The sequence below is a fragment of the Passer domesticus genome, chromosome 20 (genome assembly GCF_036417665.1).
Source record: "Passer domesticus isolate bPasDom1 chromosome 20, bPasDom1.hap1, whole genome shotgun sequence".
NCBI classification, from domain to species: Eukaryota; Metazoa; Chordata; class Aves; order Passeriformes; family Passeridae; genus Passer; species Passer domesticus.
The window spans coordinates 11,239,834-11,263,456 of NC_087493.1; the positions used below are offsets into that span (position 1 = coordinate 11,239,834).

At 51.2% G+C, this 23,623-nt stretch overlaps 1 protein-coding gene across 3 annotated transcripts in view; it reads left to right on the forward strand.

Moving 5' to 3' along the window:
* The window catches only part of DNAH9 (dynein axonemal heavy chain 9), a 132,753-nt gene that overhangs the window by 29,559 nt on the left and 79,571 nt on the right, over positions 1-23,623 (forward strand). For 2 of the 3 annotated variants that reach the window (XM_064395318.1, XM_064395319.1), the window contains 17 exons: positions 1-157; positions 917-1,021; positions 2,491-2,648; positions 2,962-3,100; positions 4,371-4,658; positions 5,327-5,537; positions 7,727-7,854; positions 8,905-9,013; positions 9,835-9,982; positions 11,718-11,892; positions 13,983-14,156; positions 14,733-14,940; positions 18,180-18,345; positions 18,977-19,079; positions 19,873-20,112; positions 22,875-23,036; positions 23,286-23,482. In XM_064395318.1, the coding sequence (XP_064251388.1) occupies positions 1-157; positions 917-1,021; positions 2,491-2,648; positions 2,962-3,100; positions 4,371-4,658; positions 5,327-5,537; positions 7,727-7,854; positions 8,905-9,013; positions 9,835-9,982; positions 11,718-11,892; positions 13,983-14,156; positions 14,733-14,940; positions 18,180-18,345; positions 18,977-19,079; positions 19,873-20,112; positions 22,875-23,036; positions 23,286-23,482 (2,868 nt within the window). Of the gene's footprint in view, positions 158-916; positions 1,022-2,490; positions 2,649-2,961; positions 3,101-4,370; positions 4,659-5,326; positions 5,538-7,726; positions 7,855-8,904; positions 9,014-9,834; positions 9,983-11,717; positions 11,893-13,982; positions 14,157-14,732; positions 14,941-18,179; positions 18,346-18,976; positions 19,080-19,872; positions 20,113-22,874; positions 23,037-23,285; positions 23,483-23,623 lie in introns of those variants that run through there. The other variant, XM_064395320.1, reaches the window with a different exon arrangement.

The following is a 23,623-nucleotide window of genomic DNA, read 5'->3' on the forward strand; positions in this document are numbered from 1 at the left end:
GTGTTACATCACCCTGACCCAGTCCCTGCACCTGACCATGAGCGGGGCCCCCGCGGGCCCTGCGGGCACCGGCAAGACAGAGACCACCAAGGACCTGGGCCGAGCCCTGGGCATCATGGTCTACGTGTTCAACTGCTCCGAGCAGATGGACTACAAGGTGCTGCTCCCCCCAGACTGGGGCTGCTCGGGGCCCTGGAGCCTGCAGGGTGGGAGTGATCCAGCTGGGCTTGCTCTGAGCCATCCCCTCTCCTCACATCCCTGCTGCCTCCCCTTCCTGCTGAGCAGCTTTTTCTCCTCCTCCTTTTTGTCTCTGAGGCTTGCACGAGGGTCTTGAGGAGGGGGAGAGTTGAGCTGTGCTCTCTGCCCTGCTCCACCTTTCCCTTCCCTTCTGGAGTTAGTTCATTCTACATGAAATTCTTCACAAATTCTGGCCTGTTCAGAGGCTGTGCTGATGCTTTCCCTCTCTCCAGACCCACAGGATACCTGTCCCAGGCACGGGGACAGAGCCCTCCTGCTTCCTCAGGATCCTCTGCTGGGATAAGGCCAGCGCTGGTCATGGGGCTGATCCCTGTGCTCTCCAGGGGCACTGGGTTTGGTGGCCTTGGACCATATTTTATCCAGCTGAGGTCTCTCATGGACGTGGGGCCATCAGTCACTGAGCCCAGGTGACCTTTGGATGGAACCAGAGTGCAGAGATGTTAGAGAGGGCAATTAGCAAATCAAGTGGCAAGCTGTGCAGAGCTATAAATATTATAATTGAGTTGTGCCTGCTGCTCCCGTGCACTTTCTAAATACCCACAATAGACTGTAAATTGCTATAAATAAACAGGCAGGGAAATAAAATCCATTTTTTGCTGGAGTAGATTCCGTTTGTGATTTCACTCTTGTAATTTTATTTTATTTTTTTTCTTTTCAGTCTTGTGGGAATATTTACAAAGGCCTTTCCCAGACAGGAGCCTGGGGCTGTTTTGATGAATTTAACAGGATCTCAGTTGAGGTCCTTTCCGTGGTTGCTGTACAGGTAAGTGGAGAAAAGCTTGTAGATAAATACAAGCCAGCCTTCCTTCCCTCCCTCCCTCCCTTCCTCCCACAGGGCCAGAACAGAAGGATTTGAGTCTTGGGGAACTTCAGGGCTGAAAACTGAGTTGCTAAAATATCAAAGTTCTTCTGGTCCCCAATGTCAGCTGTGAGTGCAGGTTTTGGGATCCCAGTGTTTGACTGAGGTGCTGAATTCTTCCTAGACCCACTTTGGGGCCTGGCATTGCAGAAATTAAGGTGTAGAGCCCAGAAGTTTCTACACTTCTGTAAATGTCTAGGTCAAAGGAATTGTTCTGAACCCCTCCACGAACTCCTCACTCTCATATCTCTTTCTCTCATCTTTGTGCCTCCTCTGATGTCCCAAAAACATCCCAGGCAGCTACAGGTGTCTGTGTGTCGTTCCCTTTCCATTTCCCTTCCATCAGGTTCTAGCTTAAAGTTGTCATTGAAAAACCTCTTTGAGGATCTTAAAATAAAAGGGGGAGCTGAACAAAAGAAGCCCAGATATGACTCAGCTGCTAATGATTCCCTGGCTCCTGGCTGGAGCGTGGTGTCTGAGCGAGCAGGGCTGTCACTCCATCATCGCCTCTGCTGCTATTAGAGGGTAACCATGGTGATGCTTAATTGGCTGCCTTAGTCATGCAGCTCCTGTCGATGTGGGTCCTTACACTGAGAAACTCCCTTAATTGCTTTGCTTTAAGGTGACAAACGGGTGAGTTTAGGGCAGAGATTCCTCCCTCGTGAGGTGGTGTTATCAGGAGGTGAGCTGGCTGCAAGGGGCTGCTCCCTTGGGAAGTGGGGAAGGAGGGTCTGGCTGGGATGGACTCGGAATGGGAGGTGGCACTGAGGTGGCCTGGCTGGGTTGGCTGTTTAGAAAAAGGTTTTTTACAGAAAAAGTGATAAAGTTCTGGAATGGCTGCCCGGGGAGGTGGTGCAGCCACCATCCCTGGGTGTGTTTAACAAAGCCTGGATGTGGCACTGGGTGCCAGGGTTGAGTTGAGCTGTTGGGGCTGGGTTGGACTCGATGATCTTGAAGGTCTCTTCCAACCCAGTGATCCTGTGACTCGCTCCATGGGAATGGAAGGTGGGCAGTGAGATGGTCTGGCTGCAATGGACCTCTTTGGAAAGGGGAGGATGAGAAGAACAAAGCTGCAATCAGACAAGTAGAAAAGACCAGCCAAGTGTCCTATGAAGCTAAACTAGCTCTTGCAACTCTTTTCAGTTTGACTGTCCCGTCTCTTCAGCCCTTTTCTGTTTTGTCAGAGCTGGATTGTGATGGGAGACACACAGATTTACCCCAAACAGTGTAGAAAGCTTTATATGGTCAGTAAAAGGCCAGACCAGAGCAGTGATAATCCCCAGTCATCATGGGCCAAGTGCAGGGAGGGCAGCAGTGCTGTCTGGGGTTTTTCATAGCTGAACACCAGCACTGAGCACTGCCTTGGCTCCCAGGTGAAGAGCGTGCAGGATGCCATCCGGGAGAAGAAGAAATCCTTCAATTTTCTTGGAGAAGACATTAACCTAGTGCCCTCAGTTGGGATTTTCATCACCATGAACCCTGGTTACGCAGGACGAACCGAGCTACCTGAGAATTTAAAAGCTCTCTTCAGGTGAGTCGAGGTCAGGTTTTGTGACCTGTGAGATAAAACTGGCAGAAATTGTGTTTTGGAACATCGAGGCTTCAATTTGTTGGAAATTCATTGGCATTGGGGATTCACAGATGGTTTCAGCCTTGTGCATGAAGCCTGGATCAGGGAGAACAAGGGAGCTCTGTCCTGTGCCATGGGAAAGGCAGTGTGGGCAGGCTGGGAGAGCCTCCAGTGGCCCACTGGAGAGGATCTGGAAGATAAAGCTACAGATCCACTGCCCTCGAGCTCTGTAGTCAATGCTTGCTCTGCAGTCCTTTCCTGCCTGTCTCCCTAGGCCCTGTGCCATGGTTGTGCCAGACTTTGAGCTGATCTGTGAGATTATGTTGGTGGCTGAGGGCTTCCTCCAGGCCCGGACCTTGGCCAGGAAGTTCATCACGCTCTACCAACTCTGCAAGGAGCTCCTGTCCAAGCAGGTGAGCCCTCTGCTGTGCTCTGGAACCCCAAAATCAGGGATGTGACACTGCTCTGAAGCCCCAAAACCAGGGATGTGACACTCTGCTGTGGATCCCCCAAAATCAGGGATGTGACACTGCCATGCACCTCCAGGGCTGAAGCTTCACAGCTTTTAGCTACTGACTGCCTTTGTGGCAGCTGCTGGGACAAGGGAGAGTTTGTGATCACCAGAGCAATGACATTTTCAAACTGTTCTCCTGGAGGATCTGCAGGGACAGAAGCATTTGACCAACTGCATTAGTGACAGAGATTTTTCAAAATCCTCAAACACCATCATGACTGGGGCAGTATTTAGTGACCCTTTGCTTTTTCTCTTAGTTCCTATTGATTCTTCAGCCTACAAGGGGTTCATGATCACTGTTCCTCTCTTAGTCCAACTAAATACTTCTCTGTCATGTCAAGTGTTGACCATGTAAAGTCACCTCCAGTGCAAAACTCTGGTTGATCAGATTTTAACTTGGAATTGTCTGCACAGATCAAAGCCGGGGTGAGTTGAATCAGGAGTCCAGATGGAAAACCTGATCTTGGCTGTGCCAGCACGAGCTTGGGTGGGTTTTTGCCTTGTCACAGAAACTTTGTGCTGTGCATCTGGAGGCCCTGTGGGAGCTTTGGCCTCCCACACAAAGCAGTCAAGCTGTTGGGCTGTGCTCTGCAGGGTCTCAATGGAGCACAAATAGGACTTGCTTGTTGGCTTGAGAGTTCCTCTCATGCCTCTTTAGGATTCCTTTCCAGCAGTGTCCTTCCTGCCCCTGTTTCCTGGACTGTCCCCAGGACCAAATGTCCCTGGTAACGTGGTGAAGGAGAAGTGTGGGTGTCTGAGGCCTCAGAATGGATTAACAAGCCTTCCACCTCAGTAGCTCCTGCAGATCCAGGGCTCTGACAGGCCCTGCTTAACCTCCACAAAGGCCAAGGTTTAAGGGTTTAGGGGAAAGAATTGCTTAGGTCTCCAGAGTGCAAGTCCTACTGCTGACTTAGTGCCAGCTCTGAGCCCATGTGATGGCACGGACAGCTGAATTACCTGACTCCTTAGTGCTCTCTCTGGTGGGAAGCTCACCTTGTGAAATGCAGACCAGGTGCCTCAGGCTGGTGGAGGTCTCTGTCCACGACACAAATAACGAATTTGGCTGCATTTCCGCTACTCACTGCTCTGGCAGCTGGCACTGCTGGTTTTTACCCCTGCCTAGGCATAAACTCACCCCTGTTTTTATGCCTTTCTTCCCCCTCACGCAGGACCACTACGACTGGGGTCTGCGGGCCATCAAGTCGGTGCTGGTGGTGGCCGGCGCCCTGAAGCGCGCGGACCCCACGCGCCCCGAGGAGCAGGTCCTGATGCGCTCCCTCCGCGACTTCAACGTCCCCAAGATCGTGACAGATGACGTGCCAGTGTTCATGGGGCTGATCGGGGACCTCTTCCCTGCGCTGGATGTGCCTCGGAAGCGCGACCTGGACTTCGAGGCCGTGGTGAAGGAGGCTGTGCTGGAGCTGCGGCTGCAGCCTGAGGACAACTTTGTGCTCAAAGTAAGGCCAAGGGATAGTCTGCTCTACCCGCACCATCATCAGCTCAGCGGGGTTTTCTCAACCATCTTTGTTTCTTTAAAGAATGCTCTGCACAATCACAGAATTGTAGAATGGTTTGGGTTGGAATGGACCTTAAAGCTCAACTTGTTTCACCCTCTGCCATGGGCAGGGACACTTTGCACTATCTCAGAGTGCTCCCAAGCCCTGTCCACCTCATCTTGGGCACTTCCAGTCATGGGGAAGCCCCAATATTCCCCTTGCAGACAGACTGATGTAGGACAGTCTTGACTACTCTGCCTCATCCCTGGATTTCCAGAGACTGACTCTTGTGCATGCACAGTCCCTGGAGTGCAGAGCCTCCTTGGCTAGTGGCTGTCACATGTGAGCAGTGCTGGAACTTTGTCTGCCTGCTCAGGATTTCACCATCGTGGTTTGTTTGGTCAGACCAAACTGGGAGTCAAATCCCTCTGTGTGTCTGGGTCACAAATTTCTATGCAAGAGCCCCAATGAGAGCTAATTTCACAGAATGCTTTGGGTTGGAAGGGACCTTAAAGGACATCTCGTTCTAAACGAGAACCCTAAACCATGCACAGGGACTTTTTCCCCTAGATTTTGCACATCTGAACTTCAGTTTGGCATGTCTGTCAGCTCTGGGGGTGTTTCCCCAGGTGGTGCAGCTGGAGGAGCTGCTCAGTGTCCGGCACTCCGTCTTCGTGGTGGGGGCTGCAGGCACAGGCAAGTCTCAGGTGCTGAGGTCCCTGCACAAAACCTACCAGAGAATGAGGCGCCGGCCTGTGTGGACAGACCTCAACCCCAAAGCAGTCACCAACGACGAGCTCTTCGGCATCATTAACCCAGCAACGAGAGAGTGGAGAGATGGTAAATGTCTTTTCATGGCAGAATTTGGAGATAAAAAGGGTATATTTTTAATGAGGCTCCTGAGTGGGTGATGGGTGTCTGTGTGCAGGTCTCACAGCCCAGGTGCTGCTCCCAGCTGTGTGGGGGTTTGCTCTTGGAAGGACATGTAGGGTGTCACAGCTTTTTGGGAATTTATCTTTTTGCCATAAGGATAGTCATCAAGTTCATTAACACCAGTGCTTCCCAATTCCTAATTGGGGCAGGTTGTTTTATGGGGCTGGGCTGCTGATGGAAGAGAATTCCCTCCTTCCCTGTGCTGTCCATTAGGGCCCCCCAAAAAATATCCCCCAAAAACCTGCCATTTCCAGGTTTCCGTGGCTGGACACTCCCAGCAGCCTTTGAGAGGTGTTTGTCCTCTGAATATCCCTGCCTGATCTCCAGCACATGGCATTTGCCAGGCTGTTGATCCTGATTGCTCCTGAGGAGGATGAGATGAGCATTTAAGACCTGCTGAAAGATTGCAGAGATGCAGAGTGAAAACGTTGGGTTGTGACTAATCCAGGAAGGCAGCTTTGATTCCCTGTGTGCCTGTTCTGGGAGCTGAGGGGGAGGTGAGGGAGGACAGCTCCATAAATCATCCTTGGCCAGAGGTCTCCAGGAGAGGAGCTGCCACCACCTCCCCTGCCCCCTGCCACCACCCCTCCTGCCCCCTGCTCCGCTCCACTGCCAGGGTTAATTTCTTTTAAATTGTGATTGGGGACCCTAAATCAAAGTGCCAGAGGGAAGTGTGGGATGTAGCCAGCCCTCTGCAGAGGGAGCTGCACACTGGGGATTGTGGATCAGGGGCTGTGGGTGGCACTGGACAGCAGGAGAGATATTGGAAGGTTCCAATATTCTCAATTCTCTAATGTTTCAAGAGAACTTACAGGGCTCCTCTCTGATGGCTCAAGGCAGATATTTTCTTCATTAACTATTCCTGAAAATGTTGTCTCTTGGTGCCAAAGAGCAGCCAGGCCATTTTCAGCAGGGCCTGACAGGAGAGGATGCGTCCCCTTATGGATCAGCTCCTCCTTTTCCTCTTCCCGAGTTCATCCTGTCACTCATTCCACTGCCAGCAGCTGGGAAGTTTGCACATCTTAGGTGGAAAAAGGCCCCACAAGGGAATCCTAAAAGTGTTATTTGTAGAACCAAACTGTCCTTTCAAATCCCAAACCCCTCTGTGGTGTGGATGCCCGAGGCTGGGAGAGGGGCACTTCCCTCCAGCTGCCGTGGTTGTGATGCTCCCAGGCAGGAGCTGCAGCTGGCACTGGCAGTGCTGCAGAGGTTGCCAAGCTGTGTCCAGCGTGAGGAATGGAGTCCAGGCAGAGCCAGGGAGGTGTTATTTATCTCTGACCCCTCTCGTGGCTGTGTGCCTGAGCTGCCCTGCACAGGCTTTGTGCCGGTCATGCGGTGCCACCGGCGGTTCCTGACCCGCACCACGAGGGAATAGCTGGTCCTGGAGAAACACAAAGCATGCCTGTCACAATCCACCAGAAGAGAGGCTGTTTTTAATGCTTGCCTGATGTTCCTTCATGCAGACCAGCCTTTCCCTAGGTATTTCCTCGTGTGGAGGAGAGTGATGGTTTTGTGGAGCTCTCATTTGCCCTGCAGTACTTCTGCTCTGTTCCCAGCTTCTCACTCTTCTTAGCATTCATTATTTACTCCCCTTGAGACTCTGCATATTCTCTGTCTCCTTGATTTCACTGACATTTTGTACTGTCACTCAATGTCAGTCTGGGCTTGTTCTCCTCTCATTCTCACTAAAGCCATGACCCAGTGTTTAAAGCATCTTGATTTTCCTCATATACTTCAAGCCACAGGAAAAAAAAAAAAGAAAAAAGAATTTTCAAGGCATACTCAGATGGTTTTCTCTGCATTGTGTAGTTTGTGGGGCTTTTTCCTCTGAGTATCTGCTCTTCATTTTTCCTGTGTCTTATGGTTTTCAGTGGGAAAGAAGCTCATGTAGGCCCACCATCATTCTCAGTGATAATAACTCTCATAATATTTTTTTTCTTCAAAGCAGATATCATTATACAGTATTATTTATGTCCAGATGCAAAGAGTTATGAATGTATAAGGTGAAAGCATAATTTTTAGGAAATTGCTGGAAAAATCTGTTAGAGCAGGTGACAACTTCAGTGTTCATCAACATATTCATGTCACCCTCCCAGGCCTGTTTTCATCAATCATGAGAGAGCTGGCCAACATCTCACATGATGGTCCCAAGTGGATGGTACTAGATGGAGATATTGATCCAATGTGGATTGAATCTCTGAACACTGTGATGGATGATAATAAGGTAATGGATGTCAGCTAAAGAAGCAGGTATTCCTTGTCAGGGGTGATTCAGCCTGGGAGAAATGCAGATTGTAATAACATCTCCTGGAATAATGCAGCTGTGTTTCTTCAAACACACCAAACAATATTGCATAAAGGCAATGGTGCATGAGGGAAATAACTTAGAGCTTGTTTTCATTGGAATTTCCCTTTTCTGGAGAGGCGTGTATGTGAGTAATTGCAAATGTCCTGATCATAACTTCAGGCCCTTTAGAAGTAGGGTAGGTTCATAATTCTGTGTCTTTTCCCCACCCTGAGTGAGTGCTTTGGAATCTGGGTTGTGGAAGAGAGAAGGAGCATTCTGTGCCTGTCAGAAATTGTGTCCTGGCATCACAGAATGGTTTGGGCTGGAAGGGAACTGAAGGCTCACCCCATCCCAGCCCCTGCCACAGGCAGGGACACCTTCCACTATCCCAGGCTGCTCTAAGCCCTGTCCCTTGGGCCCTGCCAGGGATCCAGGGGCAGCCACAGGTTCTCTGGGCACCCTGTGCCAGGGCCTGCCCACCCTCACAGGGAACAATTCCTAATTCCCAATATCCCATCCATCCCTGCCCTCTGGCACTGGGAAGCCATTCCCTCTGTCCTGTCACTCCAGACCCTTGTCCAAAGTCTGTCTCCTATTCTCTTGGAGCCCCTTCAGGTACCAAAGGCCACAGTAAGGTCACCCCAGATCCTTCTCCACGCTGAACACCCTCAGTTTTCTCAGCCTGTGTGAGAACTAACAGAGCTGCTCCATCCCTCTGCTCATCCTGCTGCTTCCTCTGGGCTCTCTCCAGCAGCTCCAGCTCTTTTCTGTGCTGGAGCAGCTCTGTGGGTGGGCTCTGGCCTGGATGGGGCCGAGGGGCAGAATCCCCCTTGTCCTGCTGGGCACTGCTGGGGCTGCAGCCCTTTGCTGCTGTGCCTCAAGGAGCTGGGCTGGGCAGCCAAGCCCAGCAGTGCCAAGTGCTAAACACTCTCCATTCCCGTTCCTGGCAGAGCTTCAGGCTGTCTGTCTGTCTGTCTGCACATGCAGGTGCTGACCCTGGCCAGCAACGAGAGGATCCCCCTGAACCCCACGATGAGGCTGCTGTTTGAGATCAGCCACCTGCGCACGGCCACCCCGGCCACCGTGTCCCGGGCAGGTGGGTCCTGCTGGGCTGCTCCCGGGGCTGCTGGCAGCCTTTTGCTGGCCAGTCTTAAGCTGTGCCAAGGGAAATGTAGGTTGGATATTAGGAAAAAGGATATTATCAGCCTTTTTTTACAGCAAGGGTGATAAAGTTCTGGAAAGGCTGCCCGGGGAGGTGGTGCAGTCACCATCCCTGGGTGTGCTTAACAAAGCCTGGATGTGGCACTGGGGGCCAGGGTTTAGTTGAGCTGTTGGGGCTGGGTTGGACTTGGTGATCCTGAAGGTCTCTTCCAACCCAGTGATTCTGTGATTCTTTGAAAGCTGCCAGGCTGGGAGCAGAGCTGCCTGTGTGTGCAGGGAGTGTTCCTGAAGCTCACAGACGCACTGAGGATCCTGAGCCCAGCCCCATTTGGGGTCTGTCATCATCTTGGGGTGTACTCAGAGTGTTCCTACTGCTGCTGTGGGGTCATGGCTGCAGCACTGCTGAGGGAACTCTCCTGCACAGCTCTGGCGTCCCTGATGAGGAGAGAGCAGCCTCTATCCTAAAGAGCTTTTGGAGCAGGGCATGTGAACGGGGAATGAAGGTGTCCCCTGGTGTCTGGTGCCCAGAGCAATAACATGGCTCAGGCAACACCACGTTCCAAATTTGGGGCAGGATCATGAGAGTTTCCTGAGTTACATCTCTTCACTGTGAATATTCCTCCTCTTCAGTGGGGCAGGTAATGAGGTGCATTTTACAGGGTTCCAGTTGTTTCAGAGAGTAGCTGAAAGTTCCTGGTGGAAAAAGGGAGAGACTCTGCTGTGTCCTTACTCTTGTCTCTTCTCCTGCGCCTGAAGGGATCCTGTACATCAACCCCTCAGACCTGGGCTGGAATGCCCCTGTCAGCAGCTGGATTGACCGGCGGGAGGTGCAGTCGGAGAGGGCCAACCTGACCATTCTGTTTGACAAGTACCTGCCCGTTTGCCTGGACACCCTGAGAGCCAGGTACCGCTGCAGGGGTCACTCACACTGTCCAGACCAGCTCCAGGGCTGGCCAGTGCCCTCCTTGTCCCCAGGAACCCTGAGTGTCATTGGTTTCAGCTCCAGGAAGCCGTGGGCTGAGGGGGCAGCTGGCACTCCATCCTTACTTGGTCTGATCTGGTTCTCCTTAGATAAGGATTTGATGGTTCCTGTGCTGGTACCAGTCCTGTATCTCTTGGAAATCAAACCCAGGAGATCCTAAAGGGAAAGTCTTTCCAGTCTCCTGATGTGTCAGGCCAGACCTGAGTTCACTGCACAAGTTTTGGGTCAGTGGAGCAGATTTCAGACCACTGCTGAAAGAAAGCGTGGAAGATGCAGAGCAGATCCTCTTTTATCCTCTCCCCACATATCTTCCAGCCCCTTGGGGATGAGGGGGAAGCTGCTCTTTGTGTGAGAGGATGGGATTGCTCCAGAGGCAGTCCTCCCTTGGATTTCTTTCCTGAAGCATTTGAGCACAGCTGAGTCCCTCTGTGTGAGCTCCCAGCCTGGGTGTGTTCCATGGCCAGACACTGACCACTGAATGTGACAAACAGCACGGGGAGTGATGGCTTTAAACTGAACAAGGACAAATTTAGATTAGGTGTTAGGAATAATTTCCTGGCTGTGAGGGTGGGCAGGCCCTGGCACAGGGTGCCCAGAGCAGCTGGGGCTGCCCCTGGATCCCTGGCAGTGCCCAAGGCCAGGCTGGGCACTGGGGCTGGGAGCACCTGGGACAGTGGGAGGTGTCCCTGCCATGGCAGGAGGTTGGAATAGATGACTTTTAAAAGTTCCCTTCTAACCCAATCTAGTCTATGATTGTGTGATTCTCCATCCTCTGCTTGCTCCCCGTACCTCCAGTTTAAAATAAAAAGAAAAGAAAAGAAAAGAAAAGAAAAGAAAAGAAAAGAAAAGAAAAGAAAAGAAAAGAAAAGAAAAGAAAAGAAAAGAAAAGAAAAGAAAAGAAAAGAAAAGAAAAGAAAAGAAAAGAAAAGAAAAGAAGAAAAGTCAGTGAACAGCTGAACCTGGGCACCATCAACCCCAACGAGGAGGTGTCAGGAGGAGCTGCTTGAGTGCAAGTCTTGCTCCTTGGGACTGGGAGTTGGGAATCTTGCTGGGGAGCTGCTCTCTGGGTGCCCAAACTTTAAAGCTGTTGGCAGCAAAGCCCATCAAGCATCTCCAGCTCTCTCTGCTGAGCAGTTGTTAGCCCATGAAATCCCCAGGATTAGCTGCACCAGTTCCGAGCTGAGTATTTTGGTAGCTTGCTTAATTCAGAAATTGTAGAACCAACCTTTCAAATAGCTCTAATTACTTTATGGAGGACTTCAGTGCTGCTACAATATTAGTTTGGAATTCTGTAAGTGCAGCTTAAACGGATGTAAAATGGCAAGATGAAAGGTTTTATTTTATTACTCCTCTATTTGACCGCTTTTGAACTCCTGGCGCTCCCAGGAAATCATCGCCTTCAGCAACTCCTCCATTTTACTTCTTTCAAGAGGATCAAAGTTTTTAAATGCCTGAAACTTCTGATTACTGTTATTATGTGTGTGTGTGCCAGTGCCAGTGGGGCCAGGCAGAGGATGGGTGTTCTCTTCTTCCTGCTGACAAGGAAAATGCTGATATTCTGGCAAAGCATCCCTGCCTCGCTGTCCTGGGCTGGGAGCAGCCCTGGTGCTTCACCCAGTTATGTTTCCCAATTCTGTTTTCCATTTCCATCCCTCAGATTTAAGAAGATTATTCCCATTCCTGAGCAGAGCATGGTTCAGATGCTGTGTTACCTCCTGGAATGCCTCCTGACAGAGGACAACACACCTCCTGACTGTCCCAAGGAGCTTTATGAGCTTTACTTTGTCTTTGCTGCTGTCTGGGCCTTTGGTGGCTCCATGTTCCAGGACCAGGTAAGAAGGGATGAGAAGATCAGCATCTTTCAACAGACCTTTTATTGCCTGTTTTTTTCCCCTGATTTCTTCTACTTTCCCAGACCTAAAGCTGTGTCAATGCTGCTGTTTGACCTGGAAACGTGAACTAAACAATCTCTCTCATGAACAGCCTCATTATCCAGGGGGGAGCACTGGAGAATGGCCAAACCCATGTGCTGCTCCCTTGGTGCCATCACCTCGAGGCCGTGGAGAGCCAGACCAGCTTTCATGGTCCTTGTGGAGGATTTAACCCTCCATTCCCTGTGTGCCAGCTGGGAAAACCACAGCCTTGCTTCTGTCAGTGCAGGGTGACTTTTAATCCAAGCATGGGGGCCACGGCTTAATTCAGAAATTGGCTCTTGCCCAGCAGCAGAGGAACTTCAGCCCCTCACTGTGGCTGGTGGCACTGGGACGTGGCATTCCCGTGCCACAGCAGCTAGCCCTGGTGTGGCAGCCCTTGGCACAGCTGGGTGTGTGGCAGGAGGAGCTGGCAGCAGGCTCAGCATCCCGCTGGGAGGATTCTGGGCGTTGCTGCTCTGTAAATGTCAGGGAGGAGAGTGTGAACACACGGCGTCCGAGCGAGGGGGAGCCTGATGAAAAACGATCCAATATAAAAGCTGTTTATTGCTCCCCGCTGAAGGTGCCCTTCCTGGTGACCTTTTGCTGCTGAAATGTCAGGAGAAACAGGCTGGAAGGCTTCCCACTGCTCGGGGTTTGTTGGTGGGGAGCGAGGCCCCTCTGTAAAAACAGATGATAGATTTGCCATTTCCAGGCCCTCAAATTAGCAGAAATCCACACGGGGCTTTTGTTAAGGAAGCAGTTTGAGCTCGGCACCATTCTGGCAATAAAGCTGGGGCTGGGACTGCTCCACTTAAGGGCTCAGCCCCTCCCAGCACTGCGAGCAGGGCGAGGCACCACTGTGAGAAAGCTTTTAGCAGCGCTGCACATCCCTCTTCTGCTGCCGGGCTGAGGACTTGTGACAGCAGGAGAAAGGAGATTACAGTCATTCTGCCTCTCTGGGCAGCACGAGACTGCAAAATCTTGGATGCTAATAATGTGTTTTTCAGATCATCTGGTCTTTTGATGCGTGGTGGCTCGGGGAGGTTTGCAGAGGACACTCAGTTCAAAGCCAGGTTTCCTGAGGGAGGCTGAGCAGTCCCTGGTCCCACCTGCTCCCAAAAACCCCTGTGGTGGCTATGGGGAGGAGAGACCTAATGGAGATGCCCCAGGAGCAAACTGTGCTGCTAGAACTGGCTCAGTGATGCATGTGCTCTCTGCCAGACATCTTTTTAGCACTTTCCCCCTCCTTCCCCCTGTTTCTCCCCAGGGCTGAGGGCTGCAGTCCCTGTGCTCTGCGTGGGAAGGGTTCAGACAGTGGCTGGCCCAGTTTCACAGAGGAGACCTGAGGCAGGGAAGGGGACTAAGCACAATTTGCAAATCCTGACTCAGTGTCTAAAGCAAAAATCACCCCAGCTCCCAAAAAATAAAAGTTCAGATGCTTGAAAATCTTCATGCATGGAGAGACAGAAAGGGGAAGAGCAGGAAAGCAGGAGCTTGCTGGGCTCTGTGGCTCTCCCTTTTTTTGCTGAACTGGGGTCTGCTGCTCCTGCTTGAAAAGAGGCCAGAAAACAACAGCTAAGTGTTTGCAGGGTGGTGTGATTTATGAGGAAGAGATTTGGTATGCATGCTCTGACTGTCCATGGCCACGGATGGAGATGGATGTGGTGTCCTTGTCTGTTGGAAGAAGTAGGCACCAAAAATCAATCAAGTGTCTGTTTAGTCATAGGCACGTATTTCTCTTTTTCAAATTGATCCATCTGTCTAATCTCAGACATTCTAGGAGTGATCAACACAGAGGATGAATTATTTAGGGGAATAAATAGGAGTGATGAGAAAAAATGAAGAAAATGAAAAATTAGACTTAATAATAGGAAAAATGATAAGATTGTTATGCTGTGGAATATATTTTTAAGGACTAATCCCACTCAGGTGGACTGGGATAAATAACATTCTCCATCTCTAATGAATTTCTCTGGATTTGTCTAATTTCTCCTCTCTTTATCTGGCAGCTGGTGGACTACAGAGTGGAATTCAGCAAGTGGTGGGTGGCAGAATTCAAGACAATCAAGTTCCCTTCCCAGGGCACAGTCTTTGATTTTTACGTTGATCCAGAAACAAAGAAGTTTGAGCCTTGGTCTAAACTTATTCCCCAGTTTGAATTTGATCCAGAGGTGCCACTGCAGGTAGGTGACCCCGGCAGGCTGCTGGGCTGGAGGAGTTCCTGTGTTTTAGTGACTGAACGTGGGTGTTTCAAAAGGCCAGGCACTGATGGAATTCTTCATTGGATACAACTAAATCACCCATCCCTTTTGCTGTGCTTTGCCTGTAACAGCACAACCTCCATCCATCTTGCAAGCACGAGTGATGTACAGCAGGGGCGGGGAGCTGCTGTGCCCAGGGTGCAGGGAGAAGTGGTGACACAGGGCAGGGACAAAGCCTCTGAGACACCGTGACTTGTTGTCATTCTCGTGGCTGTAAACAGAGATGGGCTGATGTTTGGGCCAAGAAAAGAGTCCCTCAGGTAGTGAATTGTGCTTGCCAGTTGCACTCCTCTGTTTAAGTGTCACAGTGAGCAGATGACTTGTTAAAATCATCACGGTTTTAGCAAGGTGTGATTTTGTGGGGGGATCCACACGAAAAGATAGATTTTAATGGCTGGCAGCAGCACATCACTCCTTCCCTGAAAAGCTACAGCCTGAAGGCATCAGCCTGAGTGGCTTTCAGGGCAGGGGGCACTGAGGCGGGTGCTGTGCCCCCAGGCCTGCCTGGTGCCCACGGCAGAGACGGTTCGGCTGCGGTTCCTGGTGGGCAGGCTGCTGCAGCGCCGGCGCCCCGTGCTGCTGGTGGGCACTGCTGGCACGGGCAAGTCTGTGCTGCTGGGGGACACGCTCTGCTCGCTGGACACCGATGTCTTCCTGGTGAAGAAGGTCCCCTTTAACTACTACACCACCTCTGCCATGCTGCAAGGTAAGATCTTAAAGAGTGCTGGGGCGTTTACAGAATCACAGGATAATGAGGTTGGAAGAGACCTCTGAGATCATCGAGTCCATCCCATGCCCTCACACCTCAACCAGACCACAGCACCAAGTGCCCTGTCCAGCCTTTTTTTAAACACATCCAGAGATGGTGATTCCACCACCTCCCTGGGAAGAGCATTCCAGTGCTTTATTATTCTTTCGGTGAAAAAATTTTTTAGGTTTAGGTTGGATGTCAGGAGGAATTTCTGCATTGAAAGGGTGGTTGGGCATTGGAATGGGCTGCTCAGGGAGGTGGTGGAGTCACCATCCCTGGAGGTGTTTGACAAAGCCTGGATGTGGCACTCAGTGCCATGGTTTAGTTGACAAGGTGGTGTTAGGTCACAGATTGGACTCAATGATCTCAAAGGTCTTTTTCCAGCTGGGTTAATTCTGTGGTTCTGTGTCATTCTGTGTCATTCTGTGTCATTCTGTGTCATTCTGTGATTCTGTGCCACTCTGTAATTCTGTGCCATTCTGTGATATTCAGTAAGATTCTGTGTTTCTGTGTGATTCTGTGACATTCCGTGTCATTCTGTGATTCTGTGCCACTCTGTGATTCTGTGTCATTCTGTGTCATTCTGTGTCATTCTGTGCCACTCTGTGATTCTGTGTCGTTCTGTGCCACTCTGTGATTCTGTGCCACTCTGTGATTCTGTGTCGTTCTGTGCCATTCAGTGAGATTCTGTGTTTCTGTGTGATTCTGTGACATTCCTGGGGCATCCATTGTGCTTTGGAGCTGGATGTGCACTGAGAAGCTCAAGGAAAGCTGTGGGTGAATTTCCCATGTTTTTGTGGGCACACTCACAACCCCACAGTGAAACTCTCTTTTCAGCAGAGCCCTGCTTTTGTGAGATGATGTTTTCCAACCTGAGGATTTGCATTCTTAGCCCCACCACTCTGGTTCAGGGCTGTGCCAAAGCCCAGGCTTCAATCTGCTGCTGTTTCCATGGCTTGTATTTGACTTGAAGTGTTTTTAACATGCTGGAATCGAAGAATAAGATGGTTTTTTTGGAGAGGATCCAAACTGTCCTCGGGGTGCAATGATGGGAACTGCATCCCAGTTAGCAGTGAGGGTGGTGCTAATGGCCATGTGCAGGATGCAAGCCAGGGCTGCATCCTGGGGCTGTGCTCCTCTCCTGCCACAGCCCAGCGTGTCCCCTGGAGCAGGTGCCACCCCCTCCCCAGGGGCACAGAGCTGCTCACATGGGGGGCTCAGACCCCTGAGGAATTTTTTGCCCCAGGGAAGCCCTTCAAGAAAAAAAATGGGTAAAATCTCCCCTTCTGGCCAGTCTCACAGCCATGGGCAGTGTGATGGTTGCAACCTCCCTTTTTTCTTTTCCTGCTGGAGTGGGGTGTGCCCTGGGTTGGGAGGGGGCTGAGCTGGGGACCCTGGTGTTCTCCACCTGCCCAGGTGAGTGTGGGGCAGGTACAGGGTGTCCCTGTTGCTCTGAGCTCTGGGCTGAGCCCTCCCCTTCCTTCCTCTGCAGAGCCCAGCACATCTTCATCACGGGAAGTGTGATTTATGCTGCCTGGCATCCTTCCCCACTGCTCATTTTTTAGTTAATTTGTCCCTTTTTGTGGAGTTTGTCAGTTGGCTGCTTCTTTTTCTTCCCTAGCAGGTGCTTCTTTAGATTTGTAAAATGTGAATCCAAAGCAGTTTGGGATTTTAGTTTTTATTTACTTTGCAAAGAGCCAACCTGAAAGCCAGGAATTTTTACCCAAGGTGCCTGTTGGGACAGAGATTTTTAAGGTGCAGAGCTGCACTCTTGAGGGGAAGCACAGGGATGTGGTTCAAACAATCTTCGTGGACCTGTAGCTTACAGATTTTCATGTGCATGGGGGTTAAAAGGAACCAGATTCTCTCTGTGCCCAAACATGGGCACAATTTGGGGATTTTCTTTGGTGTATTGTGACCAAATCCCACTGCCTGTGGAGCTCTGGTGTGCTGCTCCATGCCCTCTTGGACCTCTGCTCCTCCATCAGCTCCATCCCTGCCCTCATTCCCCACCTTCCCCCCTCCAGATCTGCCTTGAGCAAAGGACAATAAATGTTTTTTTGGGGTTGGGCACTCTTTGCCCCGTGGCCATCAGGGTGAGAGGAGGCACACTTGCCAAGTCTGGTGTGCAGTGAGTGTTTGAGGGGCTGATGGGGATGTGTCAGGAGCCCAGAGCAGGGACCCTGCAGGATTATCGTGGGATAAGCTTTGAATTAAAATGCAACTTCCACAAACATGTCACTTCATCCCCAGTAATTGCATTTCACTATGATGAATCTCCTGCATCCTTGTTTAACCTCGAAAAGGGCTGATTTTATGTGTTAATTAAGGCCTAATTAAATTTAAATTAAATGCTTATTTGAAACACTTAATTTGACTTGCTACCAGAAATTTCAAATATTGTGGTTTTATTGAAGGGGGAGAGAGACTCCACTGAGGAAAAATCTATCATTTTTCTAAGCACAATTCATGGCTTTGTGCAGAAGTGTCTGTGACAAGAAAACAGCTGAATTCTTAGTGGGTAACCAGGCTGTCTGCAGGGCACCCAAGCAGGAAACAAATGGGGTTTTAAAAGATTCGTGGTCTGAAAAAAAACCCCCAGAATATAAATTTTCCCTAATAACTTTTGCCCTTGATAAGGGATGGCTGAAGTGTGCATTTGCATGAAATTTTTATCAAAACTCCCAGTTGTCCCTAATTACAAAGGATTGCTCCTTGCCTTGCTGCTGCTTACAGGGCTGGTGATAACCCCAAACTCTGTCAGTGAAATAAATTCTGCCTCCATCTCCAGGGGAGCTGGGGGCACCTGGGAGTGAGGATGGGCTCCAGGATGGGCAGAAAATTCACCCCAGGGCCCAGAAAAGCTGCTGCTGTTTGCTTTGCCCCTGCCTGAGGCAGAAAAGGTTGCACTGAAAGAAATCAATAACCTATAAAACATTTTGTGCAGCAGCGTGGGGTGATCTGCATTAAATATCACTCCAGCACTGTAAATATTCCCAATATGCTACAGTCTAGAGCAGCACATAACCTCAGCCTTCTCCTAAAACAAACGGGAATTTTCCAGAGCTTCCAAATGAGTTTTCTCTCCATGCTCTTCCTTCCTAAAAAGCCACAAAGGTGCAGGTGGAGCTGGGAGGGCTGGGGCTCCCTGCAGCAGGCTGAGCACTCATCCCCAGTCCCTCCTGGCCCTACAGCTGTGCTGGAGAAGCCTCTGGACAAAAAGGCTGGCAGGAATTACGGCCCCCCAGGCACCAAGAGGCTGGTGTACTTCATGGATGACCTGAACATGCCCCAGGTGGACGCCTACGGGACCGTGCAGCCCCACACCCTGCTCAGGCAGCACCTGGACTACGGCCACTGGTACGAGCTGCTCTGGGGTGGCACATCTGCACTGCTCAAAGCAAGCAAAGCTGTGTGTGCCCAGGCTTGGACAAAACCTTCCCAACCACAGGCACAGCGGGGTGGAAGCAGAAATTCAGGGATGTGGTGTTGGGGAGATTGGGCAAAAGGGGGTGTGTGGGAGAAATGCCACGTGCTGGGGACACCATGTGCCACCTGTCCCCTCCCAGGTGGGTCCAGGCTCTCTGCCCTGCTCTCAGCAGCACCTCGGGTGCACCCTGGGTGCTCCTGCTGAGCCCAGGGTGCTGAGGAGGGACAGGGGCACAGCTCTGGTCCCTGGGGCTGCTCTGGCTGCACATCCTTCCCTGCAGCCTGCCTGCCCCCAGCCCAGGCTGGCCCTGACCAGAGTCCCTCCTGTGGTTTCCCACAATTTCCATGCCAGTGCTGGGTCTGAGCCCAGAGCTTTGCTCAGCACTCGTTACCAGCTGGTGGAAATGCCAGCTCCAGGATGTCCCCCAGGAGCATGGCTCTCTGTGCTGGGCCACGTGGAGAGGGGCAGGATGTCACCCCCTGGAGCCACAAGGGTCCTGGCAGCCCACAGTCACACTCAGGGGTGTGTAGTCACCGTGTGTGGCTTTTGCTGTGCCCCCAGGTACGACAGGAGCAGGCTGTGCCTGAAGGAGATCAGCAATGTGCAGTACGTGTCCTGCATGAACCCCACTGCAGGGAGCTTCACCATCAACCCCCGGCTCCAGGTAACGCCCTGCTCCACGGCCCTCATTTTTGGGTGGCTTGTTCAGTGTAGGAATGTGCCCCCTGTTGATGGAGTGACAAAACTATCCTTTGTCCCCTTAAAAAGGAAAAAAGCCCAGAAGTTTCTCTCCTCGATTAGGTAAAAAGACACCTCATAGGACCTGGGGGACTTCACCTCAAACTTAAGGATGGCCATTTGGACAGGAGCCCAAAAGTCCTGCCTGGGCAATTTACTAGAAAAAGAAGAGAACAAAGAAACTATTGGTTTTTGTGAGGTGTTTTACCAGGAGCAAGAACCTGTTGCACCTGTTTAAAGGTTGGATTTGATCTCAGAGGTCTTTTCTAACCTTAGTCTTTCTATGTTCTCCTCCTCTGCAAGCTCCTCATCAGCAAAGGGTCTCCTGGGAGGTGGCACCTTCTGGGAGGGGCTGTTCCTGCCAGAGACAGGCCTGGGCTTCCCCAGGGCTCTGTGGGGCCTTCAGACCTCTCAGCTCTTCACTGGACTGAGCTTCCATCATGAAATGTCACTGAAAATCCCTTGTTCAACCAGCAGAAGGTGTCTCCTGCCAGCTGTCCTCTGCTGGGAATTTGGAGGGGGACAGAGTTCTGGTGGGCTTCAAGTCATGGGATCACAGAGCATCCCAAGGGACCTCCAAAGATCATCTGGGCCAACCTTTCCTGGGAAGTGGAGCCCAGCTGAGATTGCTCAGTGCTGTGTCCCACCACAGAAAGGGCACTGACCTGCGAGGTGGTTTCCATCTCTGACCTTCCCACCTCTCACTTTCTCTTCCTCAGCGTCACTTCTGTGTCTTCGCTCTCTCCAACCCTGACCAGGACTCCTTGTCCAGGATCTACAGCACCATCTTAGAGCAGCACCTGGCCAGTGGGAACTTCTCAGAGGCTGTGCAAAAATCAGCCCAGCAGCTCATTGCCCTGGCCCTGGGGCTCCATCGGAAGGTGGCTGCCACCTTCCTGCCAACAGCTGTCAAGTTCCACTACGTGTTCAACCTCAGAGACTTCTCCAATATCTTCCAAGTAAGTGCAGCTCCTGTCCTGTGCCATTTGGAGTTTGTGCCCGTGTCACAGGCAGCTGAGGTCCCTCTGGCCCTTGGTGAGCCAAAGACAGTGTCCCACTCAGCAATGGCACAGCACGGGTGTCCCCTGAGCTCAGGGGTGACCTGGGGCCATTCCCTCACCCCTGCCTGGTTTTGAATGGATTCCAGAGCCACCACCCATGACTATTCACTTTCCAGCCTCCTCTGGCCAATGGGGAGGGATGCACAGCTCCAGAGAGAGGTGTAGATTTTGAGCGGTTTGAAGTGTCCTATGGCTGGAAAAAGGACAAGCTGGAGAGAGCTTTGTGCTCCTGACCCAGCCCTTTGAGCAGTGGCTGTTGTCAGGGTGCTGCAGCTGGGCTTGTCTTGGTGATCCCCACCCCACTGGTGTGGGTGGGGGGTCCATGGCACCACCCCACCACACAGGGAAGCTCTTCCTGCGTGGGACAGGGGCTGGATGCTCTGTGGGTGCTGGCCCTGAGGAGAGGACAGCAGTGGCTGGTTCAGCTGCTCTGCCAGAGCCAGGGCAGCTTGGTGGCTGTACCAGCACGTCCTCTCAGGTGCTCAGCATTGAGCATGCAGGATGGCAGCTAGAGAGTGATAAATCAATCCAAACCAGCTTTGATTTTACCACTGAAACTGAATTACCATCCACTGTACCAAAGTGAAGTTGTTCAGCTCCAGAAATGTTGTCTTCCATCCTTGGTGAGATTTTGTTTTTCTGTTTTCCCCAGCAGTCTCGTGCTTTGGAGCAGCTGGTGTTGCTGCTCAAAGAGTCTTTCAGAGTTTCAGGCTGATTAATAAAATTTGATAAATTCCTCAGCAGCCACACTGATGGTCAGCACTGTAGCCTGTTCTAAACCCCCAGCTGGTCATTTGTCACTGTCCTTGTTAACATCTGCTTCACAAAGTGGGCACGTGGAAGTTCAGAGCCTTGTGCCTGCCATCAGACAGGAGCTGAAGCAGAGACAGACAGGAAAGCTGGGACAGGACCTGAACAAGTGAATAACTCCACTGCGGCAGGAGGGAGTCAGGGCTGTCACTGTGCTCAGCTGAGCATCAGCAGCTCAGGATGTGAGATGTGGGAAATCCTGCCTTCCAGTTCTTCTGGGCTTTGGGAGGTGCAGGGAGAGAACATTTCAGCTTTTCAGTGGGAGGCTTCAATTTGATCAGCTGAATGTGCCGGGGTTGGGGGTAACAGAAAACATCCTGCCAGCTCTGGGACAGAGGGTGACAGGAATGCTCCTCATTCTCCTTTCAAGGGATTCCCCATCCTCTTTTCTTCTTTGTTTCTTTTAAATGTTTGTCCCACCTCCACCACACATGCAGTGACCCACAGCCACGTGTCCCTCTTGCTTTTGGGGTGTGGGGGTCTTTAGATTCAGTCCCTTTAGAGGGATTGAGCGATTTTTAATTCTGTTTCAATCAGTTTAGGATCTGATGTGTTGCTCCTTCCTCTCTTTGAGTTGTCAGCTTTTCTCACCATTTTTTTTTTCTGGAATAAATAAAATAATTTGACAGCTGTAATGACAGATGTGAAACCCAAACAATCTGAGCCATGGACCAGTGAGCTGAGAGGGCCTGCTTTACATTGCTTTCAATGCATTTAATATTTAATGTATAAATAATTAGATGTTAGGAATAAAAGCTGTCTGTTTAATTCATACCATTGAAAACCCTGTGTGCTGTTAATAGGCTTAGTATAGGCGACACCTCTTTGAAATATAATTCTTTTATGCATTTTAATAGAGTTCATGGTAAACATACTGTGCTAAGCAGACAGCAACTGATATTTCCTGCAGGCAGAATGCACCTAATTAGAATTAATTGATTAAAAGAAAAAATAGCCACCAGTAACATTTCCAAACCTTTCTTCCTTCTTGACAAAGCACCCGTGGCATAGGTTGGGATGGGAGAACCACGTGTCTGGGCTGGTGCCTGGATCTGCAGGGTCCCAAATGCTGAGAGCAGGACCCCAGCCCAGCCAGGGGAGGCTGGGTGGAGGATTAAAATGGATGTAATGAGTCTAAACCTTCAAAAGAATGTGGGAAACCTTCCCAGGGCTGTGGGCAGCAGGTTGAGGGAGATGATTCCACCCCTCTGGGCTGCTTTGTCAGACCTCACCCAGCTCAGGGGTCCCAGCACCAGGAGAGCTCCCAGGAAGGACCTGGAGGTGCTGGAGGGAGCCCAGAGGGACACCAGGATGAGCAGAGGGATGGGGCAGCTCTGCTGGGAAGACAGGCTGGGAGAATTGGGGTTGTTCAGCCTGAGCAGTGCTCTGAAGTGAACTGATGTGGCCTGAAGAGGCTCTGAGAGAGCTGGAGAGCAGCTTAGGACAAGGGAGGGAGGGACAGGACAAGGGAGAATGACTTCCCACTGACAAAGAGTAGGTTTTAATGGGATCCTGGGAAGAAATTCTTGGCTGTAAAGGGTGGTGAAGCCCTGGCACAGGGTGCCCAGAGCAGCTGCTCCAAGGCCAGGCTGGACACTGGGTCTGGGACAGTGGGAGGTGTCCCTGCCATGGCAGGGGTGGGATGGGATGATCCTTAAGGTCCCTCCCAACTCAAACCCCTCTGGGTTGAGGAGCAGCTTTGGCAGTTTTGGATTCACAGAGGACACATTCCCTGGGTGTTTGGGGTTGCTCAGGTGCAGGTGGCTGTGAGGGGGACTCAGCCTGGTGGGTGCTGGGCTGGATTCCCTCCAGCCAAGCCTGGGCTTCCTGGCTGTCCTTGCTCCCCACAGGGCCTGCTGTTCTCTACCCCCGAATGTCTGAAGCAGCCCCAAGACCTGGTGAAGCTCTACCTGCATGAGTCAAACCGGGTGTACCGGGACAGGATGGTTGAGGAGGTGGATTGGGACACTTTTGATAAAATCCAGCGGGAGATGGTGAAGAAATGCTACGACGTAAGTGTGGAGGTCTGATGAGGTCTGATTCTGATGAGAATGGAACAGAATGGGTTTATTGGAAGGGAAATCAGTCCTGGGGATTTTCCTTTCCCTCTCTTTCACTCCTGTGCCTGTTTCCCCTTTTCCAACACACAGGTGCAACCTTGTGGACATAAAAAGGCTGGAACACCACAGCTCCCTTGGAAGGTGGCTCAGAGCTGCAGTGGGTTTTCCTGCATCTGTTCTCTATTTTCTTCTCTTTCACAGGACATTGAGGACACCTTAGAGCAGGCCAAACACATGAATATTTATTGCCATTTTGCCAAAGGCCTCGGGGAGCCTGGCTATAGGCCAGTTCCGAGCTGGGAGGAGCTGAACCAGATCCTCGTGGAAGCCTTGGAGAGCTACAACGAAGTCAACGCTGCCATGGACCTGGTACTGTTTGAGGATGCCATGAGCCACGTGTAAGGGCTTTTCTGCCTTTATTCCCCCATCATTTGTCTGTGCTGATGGTTTTGTGGGGTTTCCTGGAGGATGTAGGAGCATGGATCCATGGGCTGAGGCAAATAATTTGTAGTTCTACAGGGCCAAGTGCCAGATCCTGC